Consider the following 13,681-nt stretch of genomic DNA (forward strand, 5'->3'; position numbering starts at 1 on the left):
TTTTCAAAGTAGCCAAGCTCCATCTAATTTCCTAGATATGTTGTATATTCTATGATACTGTTTATAGGTAAATATATATAGTGTGAAGGAGCTCTGGTAGCTTAGTGGTTACAAATTGGGCTGCTAACCTTAAGGTCAGCAGTATGAAACTATTACCAGTTCTGCGGGAGAAAGATGAGGCTTTCTGCTCCCCTAAAGATTTATAGCCTCGGAAACCCTGTGCAGGGTCGCTAGGGGTTAGAACCGACTCGACAGCACTTAACAACAACAACAACATATACTGTGAATGATCTTTTTATAGCTAATCTCTATTCATATACCCAAGAGTAGGTGTGTATAAGAAGGGGCTTAAAAAAGTTCATGAAAAATGAAATGAAATGACAATAGAACTTTCTGAAGCACATTCGTATTATGTATGGTTTGAATGTATACTTGTTGTAGTTATTAAGTGCTGTTGAGTTGCTTCCAACTCAAACAGACCCTGTATAGGGTTTCCGAGGAGCAGTTGGTGAGTTTGAACCACTGACGTTGCAGTCAGCAGCCAGTGCTTATCCTACATTGCTACAACAGGACTCCTGAATGTATACGTAGTCACTATTTTATCTTAATCATCACTCTATTCAAACAGAGGAGGAAGGTGCAAAATTTTAATTTACTAAAACTAGGTTGATCATTAATTTACTAAAAATAAATAGGCAAATCCCAATAGGTTATCAAGACAGTAGTTATTTTCAGTTGCTTTTGTATTTGTTCTCCATCAGTTTTATTATGATAAAATTACAGAATGTGTTAATAAGGAGATAATGCAACATTCACCTATTTATTTCTTACTCTTAAGAAATGAAATACAGAGAACAAACAAGATGGTCGATCGGGTGGAAGTGTAGTACAGAGCTCCGCCATAAGAAAAGTTAATAAAAAATTTCTTTTTCAAAATATTTTTCTGTGCCTAAGAAGTAGAGGGCTTTCTTTTTAAATTGTATGATGGCTTACGATGTATCTATGACACTTATTTTTCATCAAGGTAAATGTGCTAATTAATATCCTACTTTAATATTACATGCAGAAATAATTTAAACAGCAAAATATACAAAAGCTAAAAGGAAGAATTCATTTAAATATTATCTAGATATTTTGAGACAGGCCTGAGAGCTAGACAGAACGCATTTGCAATCATTTCACGGCTTGCCACTGTTACACCAAGGAGAAAAGCCTGTAAAAGCAGCCTCTGAAAATAGCAACACAAAACGAGCTTTTTGGGCAGCCTACTGAAATTCCTTTTTGAATATTACACCTAAGAATCAAAAGCAATTTTGGAATCTTTCTGTTAGTTTATCACATTTATTGAATATTCCTTGAATTTACATGCTTTATTAAGCTAAACATCAATTAATATCAAAATCAAATTTGGTAGACAATGATGTCCTAATAAGTGATAAAAATCGCAAGTCAAAATGAAGTTCCTGATTCATAAGATATTACAACAGTAACATTCAGTATGTTCTTTCCATAAAAATGACTATGTTGTTGTTGTTAAGTGCCATCAAACTGGTTACAACTCATAGCAACCTTGTATAGGGTTTCTGAGGAGCGACTGGTGAGCTTGAACCACCAAACCTTGTGATTCAAACTGATCTTGCAGTCCAGTGCATTCACCTACAGCACCACACAAGGACTCCATAAATAATTATAGACCCACCTTAATTAATAAAATTAATAGTTTAGTTCTTGCCATGACATTGTTAAATACAATTAAAACAAACTTGTAGGAATTATGCTATATTGCCATGGGTATTTGGGGTGCAATAAAATCCACAATATTCAATATATAACTACTTAAAAATTATTTTTTAAATTACTCAAATACAAATTTCTATGCCCAGGATTGGATACAAAAAAAAGTAAACTGAAAGGATATCATGCAATAGACCTGAAATCATTGTTTTAGTACATTTTTCTACAATCTAATATTTTATAACAATGATCAGAAGTAATGATATGGGTAATCTACAATCTACGTCATTTTCCCACTAGATGTGTTGAAGTCAGTGATGATACGTAGTCTGGTTTGTTGTTGTTGTTAAGTACTGTGGAGTCGGTTCCAACTCATAGTGACCCTGCACAGGGTTTCTGAGGTTGCAAATCTTTACGGGAGCAGAAAGCCTTTCTCCTGAAGAACAGCTGGTGGTTTTGTACTGCCATCCTTGAGGTTAGCAGCCCGATTCATAACCACTACACTACTAGATCTCCTTATAGTCTGGTAGTGTGACGTATATATAGAAGGGGAAAAGGATCATCCATATGTTAAAAAAAAAAAGATATATACAGAAGTGCAAGTACATAGAGACAGAAGTATACTATTCTTTCTACTTTTGTTTTCATTTTCATAGAAATATGTTAAGGGTAAAAATAAGCATTTGCTACAGCAGTCCTGGTGTGGCACTGTAAGATAAGCACTGGACTGCTAACCATAAGGTTAGCAGTTCATACCCACCAGCTGCTACTCAGAAACCCTATACAGGGTTGCTGTGAGTTGGAACTGTCTCGATGATACTTAATAAGAGCAGCAAAAAGGCCAGACAATCTATTTCTGAATGTACCATCGAGTCAATTCACTTCCAACACAAAAGTGACCCCATAGAACAGAGTAGAACTGCCCCACAGGATTTCCTAAACTGTACTCCTCATTGAAGTCAACCACCACATCCTTCTCCCATAGAACCTCTGGGTGTGTTCAAAGAACCAACTTTTCAGTTAGCAGTCAAATGCTTAACCACTGCATCACCAGGGCTCCTTTTTGAAAACTTTATTGATCACAACAGAACACAATCCACCTTGCTTGCTTTGGACACATCATCAGGAGGAATCAGTCACATTATGTCTGGTAAAATGTAGAGAGCCAGAAGTATATGGCAGTCCCCTAGGGAGATGGAGTGGTGCAATCACCACAATGATGGACTCGAACATGCTGATGATTGTGAGGATGATACAGGACTGGACAGTGTTTGGTTGTGCTGTACTCCTATATAAGGCCATCACAAGTCACAGTTGATTCAATGACAGTAAAAACAGCATAGCAGAATATTGATATTCTCTTAATTTAGCAAAATAAATAGAATAATGCATGATAGCCTGATGAGGAAGGATACATGTGAGTCATGTCAATGCAAAACTTACAAACTACGAAAGATTTTTTGCTGCCTCTCAATTCCTACAGTGAGAAATGTTAGAAAGATACACATGGAAAAGAAAGCTCCTAATACAATGGAAATGGATAAGAAACATTAAAGAGGAAGTCATTTAAAAAATTAAAAGCCTACATAGTAGGTCATGAGTGGGTAGGTTTAGGGTTGATATAGGGTAAGGGTTATGGTGAGTCCCAGTGTGGCTCATCCATATGATCAGAGTTTGGTTTCCAGCAGAGTTCAGAATCACAACAAATGTTATTCAGATGAGCTAGGTAGTGAGGAGCTAATCTCAAAGAAGCTGAGTCCTCAAGTAGAGGGAGAGATTGTGAAAGAGTACAAGGTGTTTCAGAGTGTTAGTTTGTCTTGGAGAACCATCTCAGATCAGATTATTGATTTAGCACAAGATATTGAAATAACACTGAAGGATTCTGCAGAAGATTTCCAATTTTTCTCTCTGACTTGTGACAAGACAATGGAAATAACAACTGGACATGTTCGCTCATAGGATAACTAGAGAGTTTGACACACGAGAGGAAATGCTGTCACTGGAAGCCATGCCTGGCACTATGGGAGATGAGGACTTGTTTTATCAATGAAAAAGCTTGAGCTAACATTTGAAAAGTTAAGTGGCCTTACTATAGATGGAGCTCCAGCCATGTTTGGTTTGCAAAAAGGGTTAATTGCATTTGTTAAGAAAGGACTGAATCATCTAGTCTTGATTCAAATGATTTAGTTATATGCCACGGCATCATATACCAAGAAAGTTTCTATGCACAATCATTGCAGCTCAACAGTGTGATGTCAACAGCAATGTCATGTTATAAGTTCTGTCAAAAGCAGAAGGTTTAACCACCGCCAGTTTAAGAAGTTACTGAGTGATTTTGACTCTGAGTTCGGAGGTGACCTTGTTTATCACTGTGAAGTGTGGTGGCTGAATTGAAGGAACAAGCTTGTGAGGTTTTATGAACTGAGGAATGAACTCAAGATGAAGGGAAAACCTATCAGGGAACTCAATGACAGCAAGTGACTGTGTGCTCTAGTATTCGTGATTGTTGTTGTTAAACTGCCATTGAGTCAGTTCTGACCCATGGTGGACATCACCAAGTACCTTTCAGAGTTGAATGTCAAGCTGCAGGGCCGCAACCAGCTTCTCGGCTCCCTGATTTCAAACATGAAATCATTTAAAGCTAAATTAAGGCTGTGGAAAGTACAACTCAAAAGGAATAACACGGCATATTTCCTCACTCTGGAAGGCCAAATGCCTTCTACAGCCCTTGAATATGCTGGTGAATGTGGGAAACTAATTGAGGCATTTAATGAAAGATTCAAGGATGTGAAAAGTAAATAAATGGAACTGAACATCTTTGTTATACCATTCAATGTAGAACCAGTTGATGCGTCTAATAACCTACAACATGAAATTATTCAGCTGCAAAGCAATGATGAGCTGAAAGCTAGTTACAATAACCTCCCACTGCTTGAGTTCTACAAACATTACACAAGCAATGATGAATTTCCCACTTTGAGGAGACATGCATTGAAATATATATCTGTGTTCAAAACAACTTACTGCTGTGAACAGTTCTTTTCCAAACTTACCATCGCAAACAGTCGACTGTGCTATAGATTACCAATGCAAACCTAGAAACGCAGTTGCAAGTAGCAGTAGCATCAATACCAGCTAAAATCAAATGCCTCACCAAAGAGAAGCAGTTCCAGCCATCCTATTAGGAGTGAGTTAATTAAATGTTTGACCAAATATAGCAGGCTAATTTTTAAGTTGATAATTTTGTATGGCTAGCAAATGATGTTACAAATATCCAATGGCCCTTGACAGAAAAAAGGTTCCCCACCCCTGCTATACAGGATTTCTGAGGAGTGGTTGGTGGGTTTGAACTGCTGCCTTTCAGGTCAAACCAACCTTGCAGTCCAGTGCTTATCCTGCAGTGCCACACCAGGACTCCAAAAGGCTATATAAAATATAAATAAGATTTCCTAAGTCACCTATGATGTGCCACACAATTATTTCATTTGAATCTTAGCATTCTGCTACACAAGCATGATCCTGAGTAATACACATACGGAAATAGAAGGGCGGGAGAAAGCAATGCTCACAGCAAATAAGTAATATATTATTACAAGTCCTGACTTTTACCTCCAGGTCCAGTGCTCTCTGTACTACACTGAAGCTATATAATTTTTTTGTTCAGAGATACCAGTTTGGCAATAAGGAACATATAACAGTAATACCAACATCTAAGAACAGGCTAGTAAAGTATGTTGCAAGAAGAAAGGGGTGTTCCTTCTTAAGCTAATGGAGTAAGTTGGAAAGTATAGATTTTGGACCCATGCAAAACATGAACAGAAACTTTTCCTGCCTTCTGTTTTGAGGCACTTAATTTTTTCTGCTGCTACAATACCATGTAAAAATCAGTCACTGTTACTTCATGCAGAGATATACTACTATAAATAAATGTTCCACCTTATAGTGAGAATTCTGATAGTGAGAATTGGTAACTGGTACACCTTAAATTCCTTATTGGCTTCTCAACAGGTAGCTCTGTAGACAAGTAGGAGTACATGCCTTCTTTGAAAAACATTTTACGTTCCAGTACCTAAAGTGGCAGTGTGGACATTGGAGTAATGGGCAGTCTCTTAACTTATCTGAACGTAATAATTTGTTACAATATTTTTGCATTTTAAAAAGGAGTAATAAGATATATGTTTAAATTATTTCTATAAATTCAAATTCTCAATCTAAATTAAAAATACAAATAAAATATTCTACTAAACATGGCACAAAAAGGTAAAATTATAGAAGAGTAAGATATACTGTGGTTCTCATAATTTTGATAAAGGTATACAAAGGAACCATTTCCCAGTCCATAAAAGACTCAATGTCAACACCTTGAATCATGCTAAGAAGGTTGATTTAGTAGAAGTTTAAGAAAGTTCTACATATCTGTTATATAAATATCTGCTCATTTTTTTCTATTTGTTGCTCAACAATAAAATTTTAAAAATGCATCAAAGTCCATAGCAATTCTAATAACAAAAGATCTGGAATAACAACTAATTTCAGTTCTGACTTTGACATGTGAAAGAAATCAGAGTGAAGTAGGTAAGAAGTTATGTCTGCACTAAAACATTCCTTGTAGCAATGCCTATTAATTTCCCAGTAAAAGGTATACTAAGAAACACAAGTAGAAGGCTTCCATCAGTTAAAATTTAAAACGAGGACTCTAGAAGAACAGGGAACAAAACAAAAAGAGAGAGGGAGAGAAGATGGGAGGAAAGAAAGAGAAAGAAGGAAAGGGGCAGGATAGAACAAAAGAGAATAAAGAAGAAAACGGGGATTAAAAAAAGCAGAAAATTAACAAACAATTGAAAGATACTGAAAAAAAAATGGCTATGATGTTAAAGTGACTAAAAACCAAAAGAAGGTAAATACATTATACAAATTCTAAAGTGAAGATTATCTAACATGGTCTAAGACTTTGTAGCTCTCTCAACAGTAGGGCACTATAACTAAATGCAGGAGTTCTGAACATTAGAATAAGGAAATAGAAAAAGGGTCTATGATTCCTAGGTCTAATGATTATATTTCGTATAGCTAAAAATTAGATTTACTGAAAATAAGCAAAGTTATTCCAGACTCAATAAGAACAAGTAAATGTCTATTCGTTCATAAGATGAAATTTTGTTTTTTAACTTTATAGCAGGAAAATTAATCCTAAAGCAAATACAATAGCAAAATAGAATAAAAAAAAAAAAACAGATGGCTCATGAAACACAAGTTCAAAGATTTATTGAAAACAGAAGAACTGAAGAAATGGTAGTGAGAATTGGGAACTGGAACATTACTACACAACAACTTTTCAGATATTTTAATTTCCCAGAGTTCCTTAGCTCTAAAACATTAACATACTCAATGCCTCAGTCTAACCTTACCAAGCCAAAGTAGTATTAAATCCTACTTTTATCTTAAACTAACAATGAATTTAGAAAGAGAAACTGAGAAACCAAAGTAAGTAGCTATATGGTCTTGATACTAAATTTGTAATTAGTTGGGGGAAAAAAAAAGTATTACACTTACTCATACCACTGTTTATTGTGTTTTCGGTAAAGCAACGTATCCAAGGCAACAGCATTGACATCCAGAGCTCCTGGGGAAGGCCACTGGTTGGTGAGGTGGGCAGTTAACTCTTGTCTTGATCTTAAATCATTATTCTTTAGCACAGTCCTGTGAATATTAAGATCGTGAGTGCTTTTGTCTTTACTGTTTTGCAATGGCAGAGGAACCTAATGGTATTAATCTAGGCCCCCAAAATTCATCTTTTTAAAATGGTAGGCTAATGGTAGGTTGTGTACAGAGCTACAGCAAGGCTGGTTGGGATTATGATGGTTTTGTCTCCTACAATATGGACTTTTAATTATATTCCTGCTGGCTACAACAATACACTATTTGTGAAACTTTAGAGTTCTTATGTTTTCCACAGATACACTCCTTTTGATTTGGAACAAAATAAAAAAGAACCATCTTACTTTTCACATCTTAACTAAAAAACAATGATATTATCACTTCCACTTGCATGATTTTCTAGCTTCAAAATTAAAACACAATCTATAAAAGTAATTTAACCTCAGTAAACAAAAATTAATAAAAGATGATTTTAAAAATTGAAGGTAGAAAGAAAGCTTAAAAAAAATCCATGATGTTCCTATAACTATATTTGGCATTACTGACTACTAATAAATTGTCATTAACATGTATGAATGAATGATTAAAAAATTTGATCAATTGTATAATATACTCACATATTTTAACTGCAGACTCTAGCTATTTGTTATTCACTAATAACTTAGAAAAGAACTAGCTTTTTTCCAAAATTTCAACTTTATCTACCAAATGATCATTGTCACAGGACTAATTCAACAATTAAAACTGTAAAGATAATTTAAATACATAATCCTCTTTGTGAAAAATTAATTCTAGTTATAAAGGGTCCTAAAATAATATCTAGACAACCTACAACCTCAACCAGGTGTCAACTGGGCTTTCATGTACCAAGAGTTAGAGTCATCAACTCAGAAGCGGGAAAAGAATATATGCCTGCCACTGACTCTCACAGACAACAGTCATGCGGTACATGGCAAAGAGTCAGTGAGGTGCTCCCAGCACAGCATTGCGCTAAACACAACCAGCCTGTGTGCTTCCTCTTAGCCATGAATCTAATGAAATAACCACATTTATAAGTTTCCAACAGTATACATAAAAATATTCTGATTTTACAGGCTATCTGTGGATTTTTATACATTTGTTCTGTTATGTCTACAAAGAAGCATGTGATGTGATTTTGTCCCTAATCTCAAAATGGGATAATAAAAGTATAATGGTCAGAAGTCAACGAGAATGTATCCATTTAAGGTATTATTTTAGGCTACTGTTGTTTGTTGTTAGGTGGCATCAGTCCATTTCCAACTCATCGTGAATTGCAACTCATAAAATGAAGCATTTCCTGGTCCTGCCCCACCCTCACAACTGTTGTTCTGTTTGAGCTCATTGATTATGGTACTGTCAATCCACCCTTGTTGGGGGTCTTCCTCTTTTGTGATGACCCTCCATTTTTCTAAAACATTACATCCTTCTCCAGGGACTGGTCACTCCTGACAATATGTTCAAAGCATGAGAAAAGAAGTCTCAACACCCTCCTTTCTAAAGAACATTCTGGCTGTACTGCTTTCAAGACAGATTTGTCTGTTCTTCTGGCAGTCCACAGAACTTTCAATATTCTTTGCCAATAGTTTGAATGCACTGATTCTTCTATGGTCTTTCTTAATTTAAATGCACTGATTCTTCTATGGTCTTTCTTAATTTTTGTACAACTCTCACATGAATAGGAAAATACCATGAGCACCTTAGTTCTCTGACATCTTTGCTCTTGAACACTTTAAAAAAGATCTTTTGCAGCAGATGTATCTAATGCATACATTGGTTGTTTGATTTCTTGAATGCTTCTTCCATGAGTATTAACTGTGAATCCAAGCACACTGGAAGTCTTCGACAACTTGAATACTTGCTCCATTTATCAGGATGCTGTTTATTGGTCCACTTATAAAGATTTCTGGGTGTTTTTTTTACATTGAGATATAATCCATACTGAAGGTTGTAGTCTTTGATCTTCATCAGTATTTTAATTTCTCTTTGATTTCAGCAAGCAGAGTTGTCATCTTTATAGCACAGGTTGTTAATGAGTCTTCCTCCAATCCTGATGCCTCATTCTTCTTCATATAATCCAATTTACTAGATTATTTGCTCAACATACAACATGAGTAAGTATGGTAAAAGGATGGAACTTTGGGGTACACCTTTCTTGACTTAAACCATTCAGTATTCCCTTGTTCTGTTCTAATGTCTGACTCTTAGCTTATGTACAGGTTTCTCAAAAACACAATTAAGTAATCGGGAATACCCATTTTTCTCAGTGTTATCCATAGTTTGTTATAACCCACATAGTCAAATACCTTTGCTTAATTAATAAAAGACAAGTAAGCACCTTTCTGGTAGTCAGCTTTCAGCTAAGATCCTTCTGACATCAGCAATGATAACCCTCGTTCCATGTCCTCTTCTGAATCCAGCTTGAATTCTGGTGGCTCTATGTTAGTGTGCTGCTGTAATCATTTTTCAATTATCTTCAGTAAAATTTTACTTGCATGTTAAATGAATGATATCATTAGTTGATTTCCACATTCTATTGATTCACTTTTCTTTGGAATGGGCACAAATATGGATATCTTGCAACCACCTGTCAGGTAGCTGTCCTTCAAATTTCTTGAGATAGACAAGAACCTTCAGTGCGGCATCAGTTTATTGAAAAATTTCAATTGGTGCTTTAATCAATTCCTGCAGACTTGTTTTTCATCAATGCCTTCAGTGCTACATGTACTCTTGCTTCAAAACCAATGGTTGTTGATCCTGTACCTGATGAAATGATTGAACACTGACCAGTTCCTTTTGGTACAGTGACTGTGTATTCCGTATTCCTTCCATCTTCAGAAATACTGAGCATGTTCTTTACTTTCATTTTTCTAACTCCAAGATTTTGCAAATTTCATAATAATATTTGACTTTGTCATCTCAAGCTTTCCTTTGAAATTTTCTGTTCATTTCTTTTACGTCCTCATTTCTTCCAGTTGCTTTTGGTTCTCTATGTTCTAAAGCAAGTTTCATAGTCTCTTCTGACATCTACTTTGGTGTTTTCTTTTTTAGCTATATTTTTAATGACCTTTTGTGTTTTTCATGTATGAAGTTCTTGTTATCATTCCACAACTCTTCTGGTCTTTGGTCATTAGTGTCTAATACATCAAATCTGTTCTTCAGATGATCTCTAAATTTAGGTGGGATATAGTGTCATTGCAGTTAGGTTCTGTCTAGTTGGTTCTGACTCACAGCAACCGTATGCATGACACAACACTGCCTGATCCTGCGCCATCCTCACAATTGTTATGTTTGAACGCATTGCTACTGTCACTGTATCAATCCATTTCTTTGGGGGTATTCTTATTTTTCAGTGACCTTCCACTTTACCAAGCATCATGCTCTTCTATAAGGACTGGACCCTCCTGATAATGTCCAAAGTAGGAGAGATGAAGTCTTGCCATTCTGTCTTCCAAAGAACATTTTGGCTGTACTTCTTCTAACACAGATTAGTTTGTCCTCTGGCAGTCCACCATACTTCTAATATTCTTCTCCAACACCATAATTCAAGTACATCAATTCTTCTAAGGTCTTCCTTATTCATTGTCCAACTTTCACATGCGAAAATACCATGGCTTGGGTCAGACATACCTTAGTGCCCAAACTAATACCTTTGTTCTTAACCACTTTAAAGAGGCCTCGTGTAGCAGATTTGCTTGATGCATTATGTCCTTTGATTTCTTGACTGCTGCTTCCATGAGTGTTGATTGTGGATCCAAGCAAAATGAATTAACAACTTCAATGTTCTTCCATCTTTACGTTACTTATCAGTCCAACTGTGAGGATTTTTGTTTTTTTATATTGAGGTGCAATCCAATATCATTACATATTTTAAGTCCTCTTTGCTTTCAGTAAGCAAGACTGTATTATTTGCATATCACAGGCTATTAATGAGTCCTCCTTTGATCCTGATGCCACGTTCCTCATGTAAGTATGAATAAGTATGGTGAAAGAATACAGTCCTGGCATACAACTTTCCTGATTTTAAACCATTCAGCTTCCCCTTTTTCTGTTCTAACAACTGCCTCTTGGTCTATGTACAAGTTCCTCATGAGCACAATTAAGTGTTCTGGAACATCCATCTTCACAATGTCACCCATTTTTTGTTGTGATCCATACAATTGAAAGTCTTTGCATAATCAATAAATCACAAACATCTTTCTGGTATTCTCATTCTCATATAAGATCCATCTGACGTAAGCAGTAATACCCCTAGCTCCACATTCTCTTCTGAATCCAGCTTGAATTTCTGGCAGTTCTGTGTCAATGTACTACTGACACTATTTTTAAATTACCTTTAGCAAAATTTTACTCACACTTGGTATTAATGATAGTTTCCAATGATTTTGGCTCTTCTAGTCTTGTTTTAATTTTCTTCAGCTTCAGCAAGAGCTCATATATGAACAATTATATGTGAACTATTTTACAATAGTAGGCACGGGAAGCCAATATCCGTAAGACAGTCAAGTATCTTAACATTATTTCCCCTCTTTTACCCATTCAGACTGTGCGTCAATTCTTGTGTCACAGGACCCTGTTGTTCCAAGGTTGAGCATACATCACTGTTTATCTCTGTCCCATTTAGCTCATGTAAACTTACCTAAGTGTTTCTCTATCTACATTGTTCTTTCACCCTCTGCTCCTTCTTGTGTATTCCCCTTCCCTTCATAGTTTGGGTGTTGGGAAGGGCAATATACAAGGAAGGGGAGGACAATACACAAGAAGGGGAGGGGTGGAAGAACAAGGTAGATAAGGGAACACTTAGGTAGGTGTCCCTTGCCTACTAACTACTGTAAAACAGACACGAGTGGGACAGAAAGGAATATCAGGAAGCATGATTACAGAAAGCCTGTATACCCGTCTTCAGTATATAACTGGTTGAAATACCTAAAAGGGGTTCTAGAACTTGCCCAGTGAAATAGGCTTATTGTGGAGCCTTTGTAGTATATAGGACCTTAGGTGGAATCCTGAGCTCCATCTAGAACCTTCTGAGGGGGACATCCTCATTTGAAAGGACATGCAGACCAGACAGAAGCAGCTAGTCGAACAGAAGATACATACTGAAAAAAATACCAACAGGAAAAAAACAAAAACAAAAATGGCAATCTATTTGGCTACTACAAGAACAAGCAAGTTGTTCTCCGGGTAGCCATCAAGGCAAGCAATCAAGTCCCTTCAGTATAAACCCCTCTCCAAGACTGAAATTGAAAGGGAATACAAGAGCAGGCATGTAAGCTTGATAGCGACTACATTGGTCTACATGTTAGTGGAAGTGGGGGGAAGTCAGTAATGAAGATATGGGCTGAATTTCATAGATTCCTGCCGACCTTGCGATAAGAGAGAGAAGAGGAAGGTCTGGTTCGTCTTAAGTTTGGGGAGACTTGGCAACTCCTGAGCCCATGGACACTGACCTAGCCATGGAGGGCTAGAGCTGAGAGTGAAGCACCCAGCTGAAATGAAGTGGGGGGAGATGCAAAAATACACCCAAACTTGCAGACAGTACCCATGTGACCCAGTTTTGATGGCTTGATGACCAGAACTTGACCAGAGGAAGATAAAAGAAATGTGATATAGGAAGTAAGTATAAATTGCTATAATTTGATGAGCTTGACCAATACTTATGGATGTAGTTGCTCAAAATACCAACTGAGAGGGAAGAAGTCATCACATCAAGGATCAAGCCTATTGCCTCTGTATATAAGGTTGATAGGGAAGGGCAACTTAGACATTGGCTACCTAAAATAGGGGGGTGGGGCTTGAGTGGCTAGCTTAAAAGTTTTCAAGAGGGAGTTAAGTTTCACAGTGTGCAAAGGAAGGTAGACTCCTCACTGAATAGTATTCATCTTGTCTATATGGGTCTGGTGAAAGTAAATGAGGATTGGATTCCTTTGATTCAACAGTGAGTAACTGTTATCATGACCAATTGCGACTGTTACAACTGTAAAGGTAAAAGTTTTATAACATAAAGTTTTATAAAACATAAATATTACAGTCCAGGCACAGAGGATCCTAAGATCATCTAGAGAGAAGAAGAGCTTGAGCAAAACATGGGATCCTAACCAGAGAAACAGCAACACCAGAGATGGAGGCAGAGGTGATGGCATGGACAGATAGAGCAGCTGAGGACTCTAGACTCATGGGGAGAGGCTATGTGCTGGTGGCCAGGAGGCTGACTTGCAGAATGTGCCCTTTGGTTGCTTAAATGACTATATATTCCTGAGTGGTTTTGTGTACA

The 13,681-nt window shown here is 36.7% G+C and overlaps 1 protein-coding gene across 3 annotated transcripts in view; it reads right to left on the reverse strand.

Annotated features, from left to right (window-relative positions):
* Positions 1 to 13,681, reverse strand: part of RUNDC3B (RUN domain containing 3B) — a 183,363-nt gene that overhangs the window by 27,737 nt on the left and 141,945 nt on the right. For 2 of the 3 annotated variants that reach the window (XM_006834324.1, XM_006834323.1), the window contains one exon: positions 7,285 to 7,431. The exons of the other annotated variant lie outside the window; for it this stretch is intronic. In XM_006834324.1, the coding sequence (XP_006834387.1) occupies positions 7,285 to 7,431 (147 nt within the window). The remainder of the gene's footprint in view (positions 1 to 7,284; positions 7,432 to 13,681) is intronic. 3 annotated transcript variants of the gene reach the window in all.

Source organism: Chrysochloris asiatica, unplaced genomic scaffold (assembly GCF_000296735.1).
Source record: "Chrysochloris asiatica unplaced genomic scaffold, ChrAsi1.0 scaffold00010, whole genome shotgun sequence".
Taxonomy (NCBI): domain Eukaryota; kingdom Metazoa; phylum Chordata; class Mammalia; order Afrosoricida; family Chrysochloridae; genus Chrysochloris; species Chrysochloris asiatica.